We start from the raw sequence: 21,272 nt of genomic DNA, 5'->3' as shown, positions 1-21,272 counted from the left end.
TCTTGTAATTGATTTGCTTTGTTAATTACATCATTTAGATTTTCTAGCCTACATTTTAATTCGTCTTCCAGAATCGGAATCTGGCCGGCTTCTAGCCGATTATTTAATCGGCGGATGCTATTTAATGGCTTTTTGAGCTTGTTTTTAAGGTCAGCAAGAAGTTCAATACTTTTTGGCTTATCTGGACTCATTTTTATATTAATTTATATATATATAGGACACGAAAAAATATATATATAAATAATTATATGTAGAATAAATTACACAGGCCGACAAAATGTGACATAGGTCGGTGTCCAGGCCTGCCATTATTTTATTTCGATAAATGAGGCTTTTCTAAGCATAAGTTGCCACTACGCCTATAGTCCATCAGCTCTGGTATTTGCGGTATCTTTAATTTAAGAAAATCACAAATTTTCTTCGTCTTTTGGGATATATCTTCAAGAGTGGTCAACCAATTTTGGAAATCTTTTCGGAATTAAATAGTTACATGTCTCTTTTATACGGTCGTTTTGGAAAATTCAATCTAACTGAACCACAAGAGAAGGTGGGCGCATTTAAAATTTTAAAGTCACAGCAAAGTTTAAAAATCTTCATTTGTGAACAGCGTTTAAAAATTAAATAAAAATATTTTCTTCTACAATGCATTTTTGATCCAAAGACACCTAATGTCCCTAATTTTTAGGACACTCATCAGGTTTTTGTGTATTGTTTAGGAATTTGTAAAATTGTTTTTCATACTTCCTTCACAGTGACAATTCACAAACAGTGCCCAAACCTGTCACAATTTTAAATATCATAATTCTAAACGATCTAAGTAGTTTTGCTTTGAGTATAAGCACATGAGCGTAGCCTACTAATCTTTGGGGGCTGAAATGCTTGAAGTATAAATATTTTTAAAGCAAGGGTCACTTGTGCTCAAAAAAAGTTATGAGTTACGTAAAATAGTGACAGGTTTGGGCACTGTTTGTGAATCGTCACTGTGAAGGAAGTAAGAAAAACAATTTTACAAATTCCTAAACAATACACAAAAACCTGATGAGTGTCCTAAAAATTAAGGACATAAGGTGTCTTTGGATCAAAAATGCATTGTAGAAGAAAATATTTTTATTTAATTTTTAAACGCTGTTCACAAATGAAGATTTTTAAACTTTGCTGTGACTTTAAAATTTTAAATGCGCCCACCTTCTCTTGTGGTTCAGTTAGATTGAATTTTCCAAAACGACCGTATAAAAGAGACATGTAACTATTTAATTCCGAAAAGATTACCAAAATTGGTTGACAACTCTTGAAGATATATCCCAAAAGACGAAGAAAATTTGTGATTTTCTTAAATTAAAGATACCGCAAATACCAGAGCTGATGGACTATAGGCGTAGTGGCAACTTATGCTTAGAAAAGCCTCATTTATCGAAATAAAATGGTGGCAGGCCTGGACACCGACCCATGTCACATTTTGTCGGCCTGTGTTATATATGCAGCAACAATAAATTAAATAAATTTAATCAAAAAAAATATGTATATAATTCCAATTAGAATGGTGATGAAAATAAATTTCGAAACAAAACAAACCAGAGTTAATAATAATTTTGTATCTAATTATTAAATTTGTTCGAAAAATGTTCTCAATGATTATTCACAACGAAAGCGACGAAAATATTTAATTGAATATTAAACCACGTAGCCACGCGCCAAACCAAAAAATCCTACAACAATAACAACATTGCTAGCGGCGGACAAGCGAAAGCGAAAACGAAAAAATTCACCGCTGCAGCTGCTTGTATATGAGGGCTTATGTGTTGGTTCTGTATAGCGGCTGGGATGAATTTTCCCAACTATTAATTTTTTCGAGTTTTAACACAATGTAGTGGGGGGCGACAGTGATTGCAATAATTTTCGTAGGAAAACACAAGGGTGGTTCAAATGGGTTATGTAATGTGTATATATGTTTGTATGTGAATATATGTATAATAAAGATCCCACCATGAAAATTCCTCTGGAAAATAACATATTTTCGAGAGGTTTCTCCATACAAGCGGAAGGGACAAAACCTCATTCACCCCTTACATTTCTTCCATCTCTGGTTTCAAAATACACGGGGGTGACACAAAAAGTAAGGGGGAAATGAGGTTTCTATCTGGATCTCTGGCAGAAGAATGCAGGCCAAAATCCACTGGTTTTTTGACTTCCCGCATTCTAGATTTTCCACAAGTACCCAGTTATGGTTTTCCTCCACTTGCAATATCTGCTTTTCTACACCCTCCCAGTTTTGGTTCTTCCAGACCCTCGCAGTTTTGGTTTTGCACTGCTTTGCAGTATCTGATTTTCCACAATAAAAATCATGTTTTTTGTAATATTTGTTTGAGTATTTATTAATAATATTTACAATCGAAGCATTGGAACTAAAAATTTGTAATGCCTGAAGCATTCCCGGGTTTTGCTTGGCCGAATGAAGTTCTTAGATATCCATTTCTTGTCTGTCTTCTGAAAATATCAAAAATAATTTAGATATAAATGTAAGACCAGGAATAATAATAAGAGTAATTACCATTATTAGGTCTCCGCATAAAATTAAAGGATCTCTCCAGAAATTCTGCCTGGTTTGCCATGGCCGATTATTTACCATCTGTTCAGTTGTTTTATGTCGGGTATCTATATCAAAAACTATTAGAAAAAAAAAACAAGAGAGAACGCTATAGTCGGGTGCCCCGACTATCAGATACCCGTTACTCAGGTAAAGGGAGTGCGTGGGAGATGATCACGCATAACTTTTAAACGAATGGTCCGATTTGAAAAATTTCTTCTACATTTCGATAGGTATTGATAAACACAATAAAACTGCATTTTTACTTTTCCGAAATATTAAAATTTTTAAAATCGTATATAAGCGATTGTGGGCGTTAGAGGGGGCGTGGCACCCTTTTGAAACAAACTTGCGCTGCGTAGGAACTCCAAGAATCTTCATGCCAAATACCAATCCTCTAGCTTTTATAGTTTCCGAGATCTCAGCGTTCATACGGACAGACGGACAGACAGACAGACAGACAGACAGACAGACGGACAGACGGACAGACGGACATGGCTATATCGACTCGGCTAGTGACCCTGATCAAGAATATATATACTTTATAGGGTCGGAAATGCTTCCTTCTAGCTGTTACATACTTTTGCACGAATACAATATACCCTTTTACTCTACGAGTAACGGGTATAATAAAATATAACAAACGAAGGCGCAACACTTCTGGTCCCAAGAAGTCTCAGTCGGCATGGCTGAAATAAATGTAATTATACCCGTTACTCGTAGAGTAAAAGGGTATATTAGATTCGTGCAAAAGTATGTAACAGGTAGAAGGAAGCGTTTCCGACCCTATAAACTATATATATTCTTGATCAGGATCACTAGCCGAGTCGATCTAGCCATGTCCGTCTGTCCGTCTGTCCGTCTGTCTGTCTGTATGAACGCTGAGATCTCGGAAACTACAAAAGCTAGAAGGTTGAGATTTTCCACGCATATTCTTGGGCTTCCTACGCAGCGCAAGTTTATTTTAGCCGAGTGCCACGCCCCCTCTAACGCCCACAAATTGTCTGGCGCCAACACCTTTTAAGATTTCCGAGAAGTATAAATGCAATTTTGTTGTGCATATTTATACCTATCGAAATGTAGAAGACATTTTTCAAATCGGACCATTCATTAAAAAGTTATACGCAATCAAAATTTCTATATCTATCTCCCTCGCACTCCCTTTAGCTGAGTTACGATTATTAGTCGGGACACCAACCCGACTAGTGAGTGACGGGTATTAGATAGTCGGGACACGAACCCGACTATAGCGTTCTCTCTTGTTTTTACATAGAACGCTAAAGGGCTCATGCAGAGAGGTAATAATTTCGCGTTAGTCTAACGGGAACATTAAAAGTTAATTGGGTTACCAATTCTACAGAATCAATCGGGGGTGTCACAGAAAACCATTCCAACCGATGTTCCCCCGAATTGAAAATCTCGGTGTCACAGACGTCATTTTTGACGGTTTCTAAATCCCCGTATTTTGCCGGACGTTTTGATACAATTACCCAACTTACAACAACTGTAATGAATTTTATGAACTACCTGCATACTACGATTTTTATACCTACTTCGGGTTATATTTAAAAATATGCTTTTTATAAAACCTCTCGAAAAAATTAGCTAAAAAAAATCCGTCGGCAAACCGTCTACCTGGCAGTGTTACCAATTAGCTAGCACTTTAAAATACCAAATTTGTCAAAATTTCGGAGTTAGTTATCGAAATGTTTTGTAAACGAATTATTTATTCAAAGGTACTTAGTATTGTAGTTAAAAATAAAACTTATTTCTGGTAAAAATTGTATGGTAAAATAAGTTGTAGTTATTGAGAAATTAATAAAAACAGGCCGCCTTTGCAAAAAGTTGGCATCACTGTCGTAAAAAATGTCCTATTTTTGCCAGGTAAAACGCTGGCTGTGAAGAAGAAGAAGACATACATGTAAAAAAGTACAACATTTTTGTTTATTATTAATTTAAACTAATAAGCTTTGCTAATTTGCAGGGGTAAACATAGGTTACTAGCGCAAGACACCATATTCATCCGATTCATTCGCGATAATATCGACATTGCCAAAGGATTTACTCAGGGCGGCCGCATTCTTGTGAAAGGACCTGGCCAATGAGTTAAATCTCCATGGTAGTCCATGTAAAACCGTTTGTAAGGATCTCCTCTGCGTCCTAGCCTCTCGCAGTTTATGCCTTCGCAAGTACTCTAGAGCAGACGGCATTTTAGTTCGCTTTTAAAAATCTTGCCAACTTAGAAATGAAAATAAACCAACGCAGCCGCGGCAAACCGCTGTTAAGGGCTGCAATATGTAGCCTGGCGGGTAATTCAAATTTTTCTTTTTTTTCTTTTATTTTGAACAATATGCGCTTTAAACATATATCCTTTTTTTAATCTTGCAAGAAAAACATAAATTAAGTTTAAAATTTATTGGAAAATAGTCCAAAAAAGTCAAATAAAATTCGATAATTAAAGAATATTCGATATTTAGTGTATGCGTCCAGCCCTGGTCGTTTTTCGGTAAATTTTCCGAAAAAAGGAAATCTCTCGAATTCCTGTGACACCAACGTCGACGGTTTCTGTGACACCCCTGAATATAACCTGTTATAAGATTTTGCATTAATATAGTACCAAGCATTATTCTACGGTTTTCAAGTGAAGGTAAATTAAACAATAGTTATCTTCTCTGGTAGGAAGGTAGCCTCACGTTTTGATCCCAGTTCAAACTACGTAGGGCAAAAAGAATAATTTTTTTTGTACCGACTCAATACGATGTGCACTTGATATTGTGGACTCCAAACTGAAGAACACTATTCCAAAATAGGAAGGACAAGGGAGGTAAATAATAATCTGGTTGTATAAGGGTCATAAAATTCTTTTGACCAACGCGTTATAAACCCAAGAACACTCATTGCTTTATTGACAGTGACCATTATGTGGCAGTCAAATTTAAGTTTTGGGTCGAGAAGAACACCTAAATCGTTAATTGAATATTTACGGTCGAGTGGTGTATTTTGTAGAAAATAACTAATAAACAAAGGAGTACCCCTATAAAAAGTCATAACGTTGCATTTAAGGCAATTAAAATTTAAAAGGTTGTATTCACACCATCCCTGAAAACAATCAATATCTGACTGTAAGTTGAACCCTGATCCTATATCTTTATATGATAAGCCAAGCTTAACATCGTCAGTGTACATTGGTACACGAGAATGTGCTACGATAGAGGGAAGATCGTTAATAAACAAAGTAAACAGCAAAGGGCCTAAATGACTACCTTGAGGAACTCTAGATGTCACGTAGATCATTTTAGAAACAGCGCTCTTAGATATAACCCTTTGAGTCCTACCATTCAACTAACTTGAATTTGAATAACTCTAATTTGAATAATCTGAAATCTGTATATATTACGTCAGTCTGCATTTTATTCTTAAATCCATTTATTGCAATAGATGAAAATTCAAGAAGGTTGGTAATGGTCGATCTTCGCTTAACATAAACATGCTGACACGGTGATATTATCGAGGAACATAAATGTTGCAAATGAGAAGTACTTTCGGTAATTACAGGGGTAAAAAACATTTAGCCCTTTTTAAGAGGTTGAGGTAGATATAATTTGACCAAGCAGCCGAACTATAAGTAGTTTGGAAAAAATCGGCAAATAAATCCGCAATTTCAGAATGTGACGATGCTGTTTTTGAGTTCAAACGTATCGATGAAGGCAATGCCGAAGACTTACGCTTGGCAATAACAAAGTTATAAAACTGCTTCGGATCATTTGAAAATTCGAACTTACATCTAAATTAAAAACATACTTTTTATAAGTGTTGGATTTAAGATTTTTAAGTCTTTGAAGCTTATTGTTAAACCAAGGAGGCCTGTTTAGCTTTGGAGGAAGCCTTTAAAACGCTAAAAAAAAAAGTTCAATTGCATTTTCAATATCCATGCAATTGTACAAATCAGTCCAATTATATTGCGAAATCATGTAGTTTCATTTATTATAGTCTCATTTACGAAAGCATCTCGTTTTAGTTTGAGGAACTAAAGGCGAAAGGGTATTAGTAGAGGGGAGGCCAATTGTCAATTCCAATTTTGGATGATATCGGTCTTCAAATACAACAAGTGCGTTAATTCTAGATACCGTAACTTCATGCGGATCTAAAACAAATACTAGATCTAATTGTCTATTTAATGAATTTTGTATAAAGCTTACTTGCTGTAACGATAATTCTAAAAGGCCATCCACAAAATCATGGGCGGCTAAAGGTGTAGCGACAAGTGAGTCAGTGGGAAGAGACCAAGAAAGACTGAAAAGACTTCGTCAGCATGGCTATTTCTTCGAGTTGCCGGCTGCCAATTAGGACAGCCTCTGTTTTGTGTGTTGCGACTAGGAGTCCGGCAAGTGACAGCCATGACTCCACTTCGATTTGTAGGGTGTAACGTTCGACTAAAGTGCAAAGTACTTTAAATGTTTCCAAGGATCTGTATTGGCGGGGCACGCTATATATTCCGGCACTAGCTCGTCGGCTTGGGGGGATGAGGTCTTGCTTGTACAGATCTTGACACTGTCTACGTATTACTATTAATAGGATCAGAATTGAGCGTGCATGCGATAATATTGAAAGCTAGTTACTAAACCGGAAGAAACGATGCATAATTTAGAAAATTAAAGTATTAAGAAGCAAGAAGAAAGTTACTGAAAGAGGAAGGTGTGAAAGAAAGAGGGAGTTTGTTATTTGCGAAGCCTTGGATGTAATTGGGCTCGCATTCTGCCCACCCTACCTATGACCACCTGCCACTAGAGCAAAACTCTAGTGATCCCTTTCATTCCCTAGGACCGCAGAGACATCAGCCGAGTTCAGTTAGTTATTTGTTTAAGCTTCTATTTTAATAAATTTCATAAATTACATATTTAATTTATAAAATAATTTACAAAAGGGTAAAACAATTTCCCTGAGAAAAAAAAGATATAATTAGCAGGGACCGTAAATAATCATTATTTCAGATTTTTATTTTAAAAGGCCTACTGAGGTTTTAACAAGTTTTAATCAACAATTTAACTGGGTTTTATGCACTTTATAGACATGAACAAATAACATTTAATTTGCTTTCCAGATTTGTTGAAATGGATATACTTTGTGGACAAGATTAAAAAGAACGTTATTTTTGACGCTTAAAACAAAATATCACAGTAGCCTTTTTAAAATAAAAATCTCAAATAATGATTATTTATGGTCCCTGATAATTAGTATTGAACCGCATAGGTAAATACTGGGCTTCACAGGTGTATTCAATTATAAATGTAAAGTATATGCGTATAAGGGGTGTCCCGTATAAGGGGTATGTGCAGAGAAATGGTTTAAGATAAGGATTATATAAAAATATAAAAATATATGTAAAATATAATGGTTCAAAAATAGTGTTAGGTTCAAAAGAAATTCAATTCAATTCATTCTGATTTCATCATTCATTAGTGGTGCGCTAATTACACTGGTCGACAAAAAAAAAGCCCAAGAATAAAAGCTACCAAACCTGAAAGGATTTTAGCTGTAGAGAACTACCTCATACTTGGAAACTTTCCATCACGTCGAAGTTTTGAGAAATCCGTGGTCAAAGTTCCAAATTTTCGATTTTTAGGTACTTTTTGCGACTTAATAGTAAGAAAACCCTTCGTAGCCCAGAGCCACTATTTAGCACTATTTACTTTGAGCCTTTACCTTCAAGTTGTCCAATCACAAAGTTGGGCGACCTCTACTTCTTTAGCTACAATGGATTTTACTGAAGTACTTTTTGTCACTTTTTTCATCTATAGTAGCCTGATATTTTTAATGTATTGTATGTGTACGGGTCTCAGTTCAACATGGAAAATATCAGGCTACTATAGATGAAAAAAAGTGACAAAAAGTACTCCTGTAAAATCCATTGTAGCTAAAGAAATAGATGTCGCCCAACTTTGTTATTGGGCAGTCTTGAAGTTAAAGGTTTAAGGTACCAGTTCCTCTAAATTGTGGCTCAGGGCTACGAAAAGTTTTCTTACTATTAAGCTGCAAAAAGTGCCTAAAAATCGAAAATTTGGAACTTTCACCACGGATTTCTAAAAACTTCGACGTGATGGAAAGTTTCCAAGTATGAGGTAGTTCTCTACAGCTAAAATCCTTTCAGATTTGGTAGATTTTATTCTTGGGCCAAGACAAAGTCTTGATTTTGTCGACGTGTGTTATTTAATTTTTAGGTTTATTAAAATTAATTATTTTTTTCAAAGAAGAAATTCTCAGTGTAAATCCTAAGAATTCATTTTAGATTTAATTCATTTTTTTTCAATGTTAAATTTTAAGTAATGGCTTTCTTAAATATTCGGTATTGATATTTTTCCTATCATTAATAAGGATTTAGTTGGCACAGATATTTTCATTTGTTTTTAGGTAAATTAAATTAAAGGTAAAACAACTCACACAGCTGGTTCCTCGGCGGACGATCGATCTTCCGACGCAGGTAGGCTGGAAAAGAAATCAAGGCATTCCTTGACATTGGGTTATATGTGCACTGATAAACGTTTCATTAGTTTTTTTTTCGAATCAAAACGAATTTAAGAAAACTTTTGCCATGACCGTAAATTGGCCGCGCACTAAGGAACCACAACTTATATTAATCTTATTAATTATTTAATTAAATTTAATTTTTTCTCATAGTATAGTCGCTTCATTATTAATTCACTTATTTTTCAATAAATTTTTATACCCGTTACTCGTAGAGTAAGAGGGTATATTGTATTCGTGCAAAAGTATGTAACAGCTAGAAGGAAGCGTTTCCGACCCCATAAAGTATATATATTCTTGATCAGGATCACTAGCCGAGTCGATCTAGCCATGTCCGTCTGTCTGTCTGTCTGTCTGTTTGTCTGTCTGTCTGTCTGTCTGTCTGTATGAACGCTGAGATCTCGGAAACTATAAAAGCTAGAAGATTGGCATTTTGCATGAATATTCTAGGAGCTCCTACGCAGCGCAAGTTTGTTTCAAAAAGGTGCCACGCCCCCTCTAACGCCCACATGCCCCCTTTAACGCCCACAGTTTTGAAGCTATTATTTAAATAGTAACTGATATGTATTCGCTTCGTCAATACCTATCGATTGGCCAAGTAAAAACTTGCCACGCCCACTCTAACGCCCACAAACCCAATAAACGCTTAAACCTGGCCAGCGCCTACATTTCCGCCTTTCATGACCAGTAGTACCAATATCTGGCGGTAGATGGCGCAATACAATATACACTAGCGCCATCTAGGAAATGGCATTGGGAAAAATCTGCCTTTTTTTCTGTGGTCACTCTAATTCACATTATGTTTATGCTAATTTTAAATTTTTTTGAAATGGGGCGCGCATTTTGTCGCTTTTAGCTTGTATACGTTTTTCACAAGTGCATTCACCTGCGCTAGAGAAAAACGGAAGATGTGCTAGGCAGAATTGAAAGTTATAGAAAGCCTCTTCTAGAAAGAGATCCCTGGGTAAAAATCGAGCGGCGAAAAACATATAAGAAGGCACGTGAGATTTTTCTCGTCAGCTTTGATATTTTTGAGGTTACAAATAAGGTTAAGATCGTTGCCCAGGCGGTAAATTCACATGGTTTTGAATGTACGGGTTAGGGCCGATCTAGACAGGCATAATTTTGTAATTTACGGGATTATTTGGCTCCTCTGGGCAAATAGGGATGCTCCCCAAGACAAATCCGAAGGCTTGACAAATAGGGTCGGTGGGCAACTCCGAATCGCCGGTCAATGGGGTGCTCCTCCGGTCAACTCCAAATCGCTGGTTAATGTGGGTGCTCCTCAGGGCAGATTGGGATTGCCGGCCGATGTGTGTGCTTCCCAGAACAACGAACGAAGATAAACTGGATAAAACGACCTACGTTTAGGAAAAAAAAATCTTTGATCACTGAGAACTTTTCTACCAACCTTGCAAAAAATGCACTCGCGTTGATTTGCCGTGGCGGCCTTGGTGGCCTGGCGACTGTATCGGAAAGCGTAAAATTTCCACCTTCTAAAAACCTAAAAATTCAGCATACGAGAATATTTAGCACAATAAAAAATAACTCACTTCTTTGATTTAATGGGAAAAATAAAAAAATCACTTTTAGCTAAATCCGTTATGCCGCGTGGTTTTATAATTTTAAATTTTACCGAATTGGTGCGAATTAAATTTTCCACGTCTGACTACCAAGCCGGTTTAATTAAGAAGAAAGTTGAGAAATCATGCGGCGTTGGTTTCGACCATTGCCGGAAATTTCAGACAGCTGAGAAATCCGCCATTTCGGCTTAGAACAAGCTTTCCAGTAAAAGCTGACTCAAGCCCAACCTGGCATCACTGCCAATGATACTAATTAGTATTTTTGTTAAACACTAATTACCGACACTAATGCATGGGGATGCATCTGGCTAGTCTCCAAAGGTCACTTACTACCAAATTAAAGCATACTTCTAGGCTGAACAAAACTAAGAAACGTTCTTCAGGCGCCGCTACAGATTCGACTTCGTCTTCGTCTTAGCCACGATCGTAATGGTGACGTCATCCGCGAAGCCAGACACGTGAACGTTTGAAGGCTTGGAAAGCCTCACCACTCAGTCGTACATTGTATTCCACAGCGGGTGGCCCAAAACCGATCCTTACTGCACCCCAGCAGTAACGTTGTACCCTTTTGGGTGTCGGCCGTATCGAACAGCAGCAGCTTTTCGCTGTCCACTATAATCCATGTCCAGTTCGCCGTGTTGAAAGTATTATTGATGTCGGGCGAGACTGGTTGACAGTACTTCTTTGTACCGCCTTTCTAACGCCGCTTAATGTGAAATGTGTGTGAAATGTAAAGCTCCGCAAACGTGCCCGGCAATAACGCAAGCGCCATTTTCAGCCTTGTTGGGCACTGCGTCAAGTCCTTGGGCTTTCTGGGGCAGAATGCGTCCTGCTTCAGCAACTTCGGCCTCCGTTATTTCAACGATCTCCCACGTAGATCCCATTTCGTACTAAGTACTCTTTTTGGCGCTACCCGAAGGAAAAAATGTGCGGACAATCTTACTCAGGGTATCGGGGTCCGTTGCAAAGCGGCCGATTCTTCAGCGACAACGTCGGGCTAGAGGGAAGCTCACAAACTTGAGCTCTATGATAGCTCCTGCTCCCTTCATTTAGCAATGCCACGTCTAGCGTTGCAAAGGATATGAGTAACGTGAGCAACCTTTTTTTCGGCCCACTAGTTGAAATCGGTAACGGACCCGTGCATCGAAAGCGATCATTTCCAGCGCACGGCTAGATAGACGCTGTAGACCTACGTTTCTCCTATTCAAACTCGAAGGAAACGATATATATTACGCACGACCAGTAATTATTTGCTATTTCTTTTGCACAGACATATCGCGACCTTACCCGTCGTTTTTGCCTTTGTAAGGTTCGCAGAAGATCACTTCCAATCACTGCCAATCTCCAGGCACTTGTAGCACCTGGGCTGCGAGTCACTCATCCTCACCATCCGAGCTTGATCTTGCCCTTACCGAGAACCGCTTCTGCGTCTTTGCTGGGCAGTCCATGGACTGCCGCCTGAGTGTCTCTATATGATTGAAGTTTCACGGCCGTGGGCGGCCGTTTGAGCGACGTTGTCCTGTTTAAGACAAACCGGTGTCTGTTGCTCCTTGCTCTCGCTGTTTCGGAGTGGGCTTTTGCATTTAAATGGGAGTCATCAACTTGGCCGCAGGGCGACGCGTCGGCAGACTGTTGCTCGTATGGCTTCATGATCACGCTCAATACACTTTTTAAAACCGTTTAAGGCGATTAGTGCCGAGATCTAAGCGTTTATACGGACGGACGGACACGGCTAAATTGACTCGGCTAGTGATCCTGATCAAGAATATATATACTTTTGCATGAATACACTATACCCTTTAACTCTACGAGGAACGGGTCTAAAAATATAAAACAAGAGAGAACGCTATAGTCGGGTTGTTGTCCCGACTATCTAATACCCGTCACTCAGCTAAAGGGAGTGCGAACGCTGTGTCGGGTTGGTGTCCCGACTAATAATCGTAACTCAGCTAAAGGGAGTGCGAGGGAGATAATGAATGGTCCGATTTGAAAAATGTCTTCTACATTTCGATAGGTATAAATATACACAACAAAATTGCATTTATACTTCTCGAAAATCTTTAAAGATGTGGGCGCAGGACCCATTTTAAAATCGTTAGTGGGCGATTGTGGGCGATTGTGGGCGTTAGAGGGGGCGTGGCGCTCGGCTAAAATAAACTTGCGCTGCGTAGGAAGCCAAAGAATATGTGTGGGAAATCTCAACCTTCTAGCTTTTGTAGTTTCTGAGATCTCAGCGTTCATACAGACGGACAGACGGACATGGCTAGATCGACTCGGCTAGTGACCCTGATCAAGAATATATATACTTTATGGGGTCGGAAACGCTTCCTTCTAGCTGTTACATACTTTTGCACGAATCTAGTATACCCTTTTACTCTACGAGTAACGGGTATAAAAATCCCAAAAGTCAAAAAAAAAATTCAGCTTTGAAAGTTTATAAACAAATTAATAGTAAAAATTCAGCTGCCAAAAAAAAATTAAAAAAAATAGAAAAATAACATCCAGCCAAATAAAACAAGAGAGAACGCTATAGTCGTGTGCCCCGACTATAAGATACCCGCTACTCAGCTAAAGGAAGTGCGAAGGAGATGGAGATAAAAACTTTGATCCGCCGTAACTTTTTAACGAATGGTCCGATTTAAAAAATTTCTTCTACATTTCGATAGGTATTGATAAACACCATAAGACTGCATTTTTACTTTTCCGAAATATTGAAATTTTTAAAATCGTATATAAGCACTTGTGGGCGTTAGAGGGGGCGTGGCACCCTTTTGAAACAAACTTGCGCTGCGTAGGAACTCCTAGAATCTGCATGCAAAATGTCAATCTTCTAGCTTTTATAGTTTCCGAGATCTCAGCGTTCATACAGACAAACAGACGGACAGACAGACGAAGAGACGGACAGACGGACATGGCTATATCGACTGGGCTAGTGATCCTGATCAAGAATATATATACTTTATAAGGTCGGAAATGCTTCCTTCTAGCTGTTACATACTTTTGCACGAATCTAGTATACCTTTTACTCTACGAGTAACGGGTATAAAAATAGATGAGGCGCCTCAGAGTGTATTTGAACGTCGATCGCATTATTCGCCAACTAGGGCAATGCACCAGTCCAATCCGTACTGAAAAGTTATGCGCAATGTGCTTATTATTTATATCGCCAATGGATAAGTCCTTATCTGGCTACAATTGATTAACTTAAATCTATTATTGAAAATAAATTTAAAAATATTCCCTAAGGGTTTACCCTAAAAATTCCTTCTTGGCCCCCAAGCTGAATCTAACGCTCGTAGGCAAGCAATTAAACATTCTAAATGTCCTTAGTAATTGCTCATTGCTAGCATAATTTGTCCTGACAGGACACGGTCCAGGAATGGAAACAAGTTACAAAGATTCCTGTCAGGAGCATTAAAATTAATGCATCCCAACAGGCAATGACAATCAATATACCTACCAGCAGATCATAAAGAAAAAGAAGAAAAGAAATTGCACGGCGATCCTATAAGGAACAAGTGTGAAGCATTGCATAGAGCGGAGCGAATTTTAAAATGAAGAGAGAAAGCGAAGTTTAACAAGAGAGAACGCTATAGTTGAGTGCCCCGACTATCAGATACCCGTTACTCAGCTTAAGAGAGTGCGAGAAAGATGGAGAAATAAAAAAAAATTGTTAAATTTTATTTCGATAGGTATTGTTAAACACGATAAAACTGCATTTTTACTTTTCCGAAATCTTTAAAGGTGTTTAAGGTGATTGTGGGCGTTAGAGGGGGCTGATCGACCAGGCATGGTTAGGTTCTACAGGGTGGCCCGCGAAAGATTTGCGTTTTCAAATCGCTATAAAAAACAACAAGTATATATTTTTCACATTTTTTTTGATAACCTCAACATTGCATTTATGTATGAAACACCATTACGTTTATATGGCTGCCTCGGCTAGCTTTACAGTAGCCCATTCGGCCGACCCAATTTTTAAACACAAAAATCGGTATTTTTATGAGCTCATTTTCACTTCGGTAGTTATGTTATTAACCAAAATTGTCGCATTTGGATTTCAGAAAATCCACACATCGTCTTGGAGAAGCAAATGCATCCACAACGAGTGACTACTTGATGCGGTATGTGGTCGGGTGGCATCATTGGGCCAATTTTCTTTGAAAACGAGGAAGGATCCGGCGTAATTTTCCCCATTCCAAAATTTTCTTCAGAATTTAAAATTTTTACAAAAATTTAAAGTTGCCTCATGAAATTAAAATTTTTTACAACAATGAAAAGACGCGTTCGATAAAGATTTTTGAGTAACTTAATACCACACACAAGCCGCTTATTTCGATTATTCCGCCTTTCCGTTTTGGATCTTAGCCGTGTGAGGATCGTTCTCTTCCGAAAATATTTTTTTCAGTGTTTCGACCAAACCTAGATATCCAAATCGAAACCAAATCGTAAAAAATCTCAGACATTCTTAACCCTTTATAGGGTTTTCTTTTACAAGTAGGTTTCTGTTGATTAAAAGAAACAAATTCTTGGAAGTCGAATTTACCACTTCCCCTTAAGGAGATTAAAACTTAAGTTCTACTTTGCAACAGCGCAGTTTATCAAGAGCAGTCAGCTTCTTGACCTTTAGCACCTGACAGACTTCTGCCCTGCAGAAGTGATGTCACTCGGCCGATACCGGACTCCTTGGAAAGGAGTTTAAGCAGCCGCCCTCAAATGAATGCTACTGCCGAGAGTCGGACGACAAGTGCAACCCATAGCAGGTAACAATCCTCAGCAGCAATGCACAAATGTAGGCAATATATTGCTACGCTGGGCCTACCTGTAGGGTCTCGATCTAGCATGGCAGAGACCTTTTGCCAGGTTGCCCTGCTCTGCCAATGACGTTATGCATTCAATGCTCAACCAGCTGAGAAGAACAAACAGCTCTCTAAAAACATTCAAGAGAGTGTTTCACAATCCCGCTTCGTAATCTCAATCTCGGCCTGGAGCTCACGGTTCGAGTGCCTTCATAAGCGAAGACAGGGTAGTCCCTGGGTTACGTCGCTGCTGTCCGACTTTTTCAGCGTAGCGCTGCATTTCGCACCTTCACTCACTGTACAATACAATGTGAGTTTGTTTGAAACTGTACAATTTTGTTTCAAATTTTTGCTGTTTTATATTTGTGGGATTCGGATTTTGGAATTGATTTAAAGATATAGAGTAGTAGAAGTGGACTGTACACCTATATACACGCAGCTGGAACACAGTAAAAAATTCAGCGAGCAACCTTCCAATGCTTGTAAGACTGGAAACCACGATGTAGAAGGTATCCCATTTTCGCGCTCTTCAAAAAAGCCATTCGCAGGAAGAGCATAAATTACTCTCTGCGGTGTTTACGCGTCGTGGGATTTTGCACGTGAACTGCATTGTGAGAGATCCTATTTACATCATTCAGCAGATTGATGCTGCGATTACTCCTGCTGAATCCCTCTATGTTTCTGACTGTCCGCCCAAAGGAGACAAGCCCATTGAGAGCCGAACTTTCGGAACTAAATTCTCTTTTAGTATAGTAAGCATATATCGTTGTATCGAGGACCCACTGTACCTATGCCAGCATTTTGTTACAAATTGTAAATTACAATGCACTTGAGTAAACATAAAGGTCCAGTCGTTAAACACCAATGCCCGTCTGAAAAACGATCAGCCAAGAGAGATACCACTTTGAAACCAGTGGCATAAAATGCGTTAAATATGGGGCTTTCAGAGAAAAATATAATGGTATTTTCAATGATTTGTTTGTAGATAAACAACTTTTTTGAAATAATGTAATGTTAATAATAGCCAAAATACAAACACGTTGGTCAGACGACCGAGAGAGAGGAGCAAGACAGGTAGAAAATGAAGGGTTGAAAATCGAATTTCAGAGAGAGAGAGAGGCACGTACATACATACATATATATTTACATACAGTCCTTTGCGCGAAGGGAGACCGAATGTAAGCAGGGCAGATCATGTCAACTTTAAGAAGGAGAAGAGAAAACATCGCGATGCGTAGGTCAAGCGAGTGAGAGAGAGGAGCAAAATATGAAAGGGTTGAAAATCGGGTTTCAGATCGGGTGAGCCGCGTTCATGCATAGATATTTACATGCATACATAAGTATGTCAAACAAATACAACATATCTTTCTTACCTTAGAAGGTTTTAAAACAAAATTACAGCTTCGCCAAACAAATTATTTGGCTGATGCAACTGCAGTTATTTTCACTCTGAAAAATAAATAAAATGCGAGTAATAAGATAAAGTTATTATAGAACTGTACACCCACAAATTTATGTACAAATGTATGTATGTACGTAGCTCTTAGCTAAAAAACAATTCAACTTAATTGATATAAGCTTGGTAAAGAGATTTGGAATTTATCCTTTGATTACATACATACAATATATACGCGCGCTATACAAAAAATTATATATTTACATACCGTTGAATATTCGGAAACAGGCTTCACCTCTTATCCGCTTGAAAATCACGTCCATCACTTACGAATTTTTTTCACAACTGACGCTCGGGTGATCAGAGAAGTCGGTAGCCGGGTAGTAGTCGGGCCGAGTAGGCCCTTCGTCCCACTTCGTTTTTCTCGTCGTTAACATTCGGCAGCCGAAGGAAGTTAATGCTTACTTTTCTATATTCTAGGGTCATTTCATTCATATATTCAAAGGTGATTTTGTCTTTAAATACGTACAAAAATGTTTTGGCTGCGACGGCAAAACAAACATATGAGATTTTCATTTTTCTATTTTTAAGAAAAATTCTTTCTTGAATTTTTTCCATCAAGAATAGTTTTCTGTATTCAAAGGCAAATTTTCTAATAACAAGAAATTTTTTTTTCTATTTTCAAAGGTAGTCCGATTCAATGGCGAGATTTCCAAAATTTAGAAATTAATTTTTATGAGTGTAGCAGAGTCGATCTAGCCATGTCCGCCTGTCTGTCCGTCTGTATGCCTGTCCGTATGAACGCTGAGATCTGGGCAACTAAAAAACTAGAATGTTGAGATTTCCCACACATATTCTTGGACTTCCTTCGCAGCGCAAGTTTATTTCAGCAGAGCGCCGCGCCCCCTGTAACGCCCAAAATCGCCCACTGACGATTTTAAAATGTGTCTGGCGCCCACACCTTTAAATATTTCCGAGAAGTATAAATGCAATTTTGTTGTGTATATTTATACCTATCAAAATCGGACCATTCATTAAAAAGTTATACGCAAGCAAAACATTTTATATGTCCATCTCCCTCGCACTCCTTTTACCCGAGGGACGGGTATTAAATAGTCAGGACACCAACCCGACTGTTTTATATATTCTTCTGTTTTATATATTCTTTTTAATGTTTTTAAGGTTTTTGGGGGTTAGATCTGTTCGAAATAAACGGTAAAAAAGAGTAAAAGTTTTTTGCATTCGGTTAGCTAACCAAAAAGATATAATTAGGCTACCAGAACGTTGGAGTTAAGGTGGGAATAAGGTGAGGTTAGTGCAGAGTTAAGTTGCGATTAAGGTATTAGATAGATTAGGGTAAAAGTAATGTAAGGAAAGGGTGAAGGTGAAAAAGGTAAGGTTAGTGAGGATAAGGTGGTCAAGGTGACAAACAAGTTTTACTAATAAAAAATGAAGTTAAAGTAATTGTTTTTTTTTTAATTTTGGTTTTATTTCTTCCTAACGCTACAAGTACCTACAAAAAAAATACTTATAAATTAAAGCGCTAAAAAGCGCTAAAGTTAAAGTAAGTATGTATGTATAGTAAGAAAAAACGTGGAAAAACTAGTGCTAGGGTGGGTTAGGGCGAGGAAATAGTGAAAACAGAATTAAGGTGCTAAAAAAGTGTGCCAAGGGCTAAAATAAAATAGGTGGGTCCAGTGGTGTGGCGATTTTACCCCCCTATGTGGCGGAATCGCCCCCGTGGATTGGTTTTACTTTTTAATTTTTTATAAATCACCAAGGTAATTAAAACAAGAGAGAACACTATAGTCGGGTTGGTGTCCCGACTATCTAATACCCGTCACTCAGCTAAAGGGTGTGCGAACGCTGTACTGGATAGTGCGAGGGAGATATATATATATAAATATTGATTGGACATGGCTAGATCGACTCAACTAGTGCCCCTGATCAAGAATATATATAGTTTATAAGGTCGGAAACGCTTCCTTCTACCTGTTACATACTTTTGCACAAATCTAATATACCCTTTTACTCTACGAGTAACGGGTATAAAAATAGAGGAATGTCACATTTTAAAGTTTGGTGCTAACCGCATTCAACAATAAAAATAGAAATATGATTATGTGTCTCAAGACGGACAAAAAAAAGCTTTGAAAAAATGCTGACGAAATTGCCCCATTCTCCCCTATATTTATATCTATGACGCAATCAAAAAAATTTTATATATCTGTCTCCCCTTAGCTGAGTGACGGGTATAAGATAGTCGGGACACAAACCCGACTATATCATTCTCTCTTGTTTTACATAAATTTATATACGCATTAATGTCTTAATTTTGAAGTGTAAGCGTTATTTTATTTTTGCAATAAGTCGCAAAAAGTTTGAAAATTCAACCAAATAGCATAAAATACATTTTTATTATTGATCCCATTTTACAGTTGCTCTAATGAATGAGCATAATTGTACTTTTTAGACTCAATTTTGCGCATTGACGTATTGATTTAGGTAGTACCGTATAAAAGTATTTTAAAATTGCCAATTTCAGCATTTTTCGATCTCTTAGGTCATTGTGCTAGGAATCCTTGCATAGGGGAAATTTTTTAAAAACGCAGTTAACCTTGGGAACTCGTAACGAATTCAAAACAAAAGCATCTATGGAGGTAAATTTTTGATGTTGCATAGTGCTATGAACGGTAGTACACGTGATGACTAATGCGAGTTATGCAATTAAATATTTTAAAGCCTAATATTTAACAAAATTTATTTGAAGCAAAATTTTAAAAATTCATAAGTTCTTGATTGTGCGGTAAGAAATCTTAAATATTTTGCTAAAAAAAACCGAATGGGTATGTTGAACGTATCATCGTCACAAATTTTGACCTCGTTAAGAGATGTTTTTGTTCGATTAGTTAATAAGTGCATTCGATAGCTGATAACGGGTATATAATAGTCGAGGGACTGGAGTATTTAGCTTTGTTTTCTTGTAAATATTAGTATTTTAATGTTATAATTTATTTATTTTTCTTACATTTTTAGGGTAATCTTCAAAAATACTTTTCAACAACGTGTAAGCGATGACGGCCAATGGACTAAATACTTAAAATATCTTGTATAATATTATTACTTCTTATAAGTCTGTAATCATAAATAACATCTAATTAAATTGCACTGTCATTATTTTGCTTTTACTATTTTTACTTTTACTACTGCCACACAGAAATCTGTTTTAACCTAGTTGCTACGGGAACGTCTTCTTTTTCCACTTTGGACAGATTTTGTTTATATTATCCTGTACACACAAAAAAATTTGCTTGGTAAAATTGATCAACAAAGATAGTTACGTAACTATTAAATTAGTTACGAGTATTTTGTTTTTGCTTTGGGGTTGTGTCTTTGCTAATTGTGTGTATTTTGTTGTTGTGAAATGACTATTTACTTAGTATAATTTACAATTTTTCTGGTTGGGGCCTGTTTGACAATTATTACAGTTGATTTTACCAAGTGTTTTTTTTGTGTGTATAACACTGTGAGGAGTTGAATAACTCCCCACAAATTCCAGCAGCAGGCACAACGGATGGCCGGCCGCTTACCCGTTACGAAGCGAATTAGCGTAGTAGCGGTGCGGCGAAGAGAGTTTGAAAAGTGAGTGAGGAGTAGAGAATGAGAGAGTGGTGAGTCTAACTTCGGAGAGAGAGAGAGTTCTGAGAGAGTTACTACGGAGTGTGAGAGAGTGGAGACTTCGCAGGCAGAGCCAGAGTGCAGTGTGAAAAAGGAAATAACGGAACTGGGATCTGCCATGTACTTCGGACAAGTACTTCGGAGGACAAGTGCCACATCTCAGCAGGGGAGCGGCACACAGGCGTGCCCCATTCACCAGGAGAATCAGCGGGATGGCAGCAACATGTAGATCTCCAGTTCAAAGACGTGCAAGAAGGACAAAGGGCTCAAACTGGAGCCATGGACTTGTAGCATATAACGTTTAAAAATTGATTATTCGTATGAGCAGATGTTTGCGTAAACTGAGTTGGGAAACACGCGCTTGTTCCGGCTCCTCATCGTCGGCATTATGGGTGAGGGTCAAGAAAAGATACTCTTTTACGTGCTCACGATAGTATGCTAGTAATAACTAATTTTCGCGGATCGGAAAGGGCAATAAGGGAAAAGCCTTTCAACCAGCCTCGATAGAAGGGAAGATGAGAAAAGGGAATAGAGGGATTAGAACAGGATGAATAGGAATATTCTTTTAGCGACATTACGGAACACTAAGATGTTTGCTAGTGGCCTTATACCCCACCCTACCATGATCACTATATTGCAATATAACTCCATTTTGGTAGTGATCCCTTGTGGTCGCTAAAGTGATTAAATGATTTTCGTTGCTACACTTCTGT

The 21,272-nt window shown here is 37.9% G+C and overlaps 1 protein-coding gene across 2 annotated transcripts in view; it reads left to right on the top strand.

Moving 5' to 3' along the window:
- The window catches only part of TpnC4 (Troponin C TpnC4), a 140,091-nt gene extending 120,022 nt beyond the window's left edge, over positions 1-20,069 (top strand). For both annotated transcript variants that reach the window (XM_070213658.1, XM_044392751.2), the window contains exon 6: positions 19,918-20,069. In XM_070213658.1, the coding sequence (XP_070069759.1) occupies positions 19,918-19,922 (5 nt within the window). In that variant the 3' untranslated portion in view covers positions 19,923-20,069. The remainder of the gene's footprint in view (positions 1-19,917) is intronic.
- Positions 20,070-21,272: the final 1,203 nt, after the last annotated feature.

The sequence above is a fragment of the Drosophila takahashii genome, chromosome 2R (genome assembly GCF_030179915.1).
Source record: "Drosophila takahashii strain IR98-3 E-12201 chromosome 2R, DtakHiC1v2, whole genome shotgun sequence".
NCBI lineage: Eukaryota > Metazoa > Arthropoda > Insecta > Diptera > Drosophilidae > Drosophila > Drosophila takahashii.
Note: the sequence above shows the minus strand (reverse complement) of the source record. Positions and strands in the feature narration are given on the sequence as shown.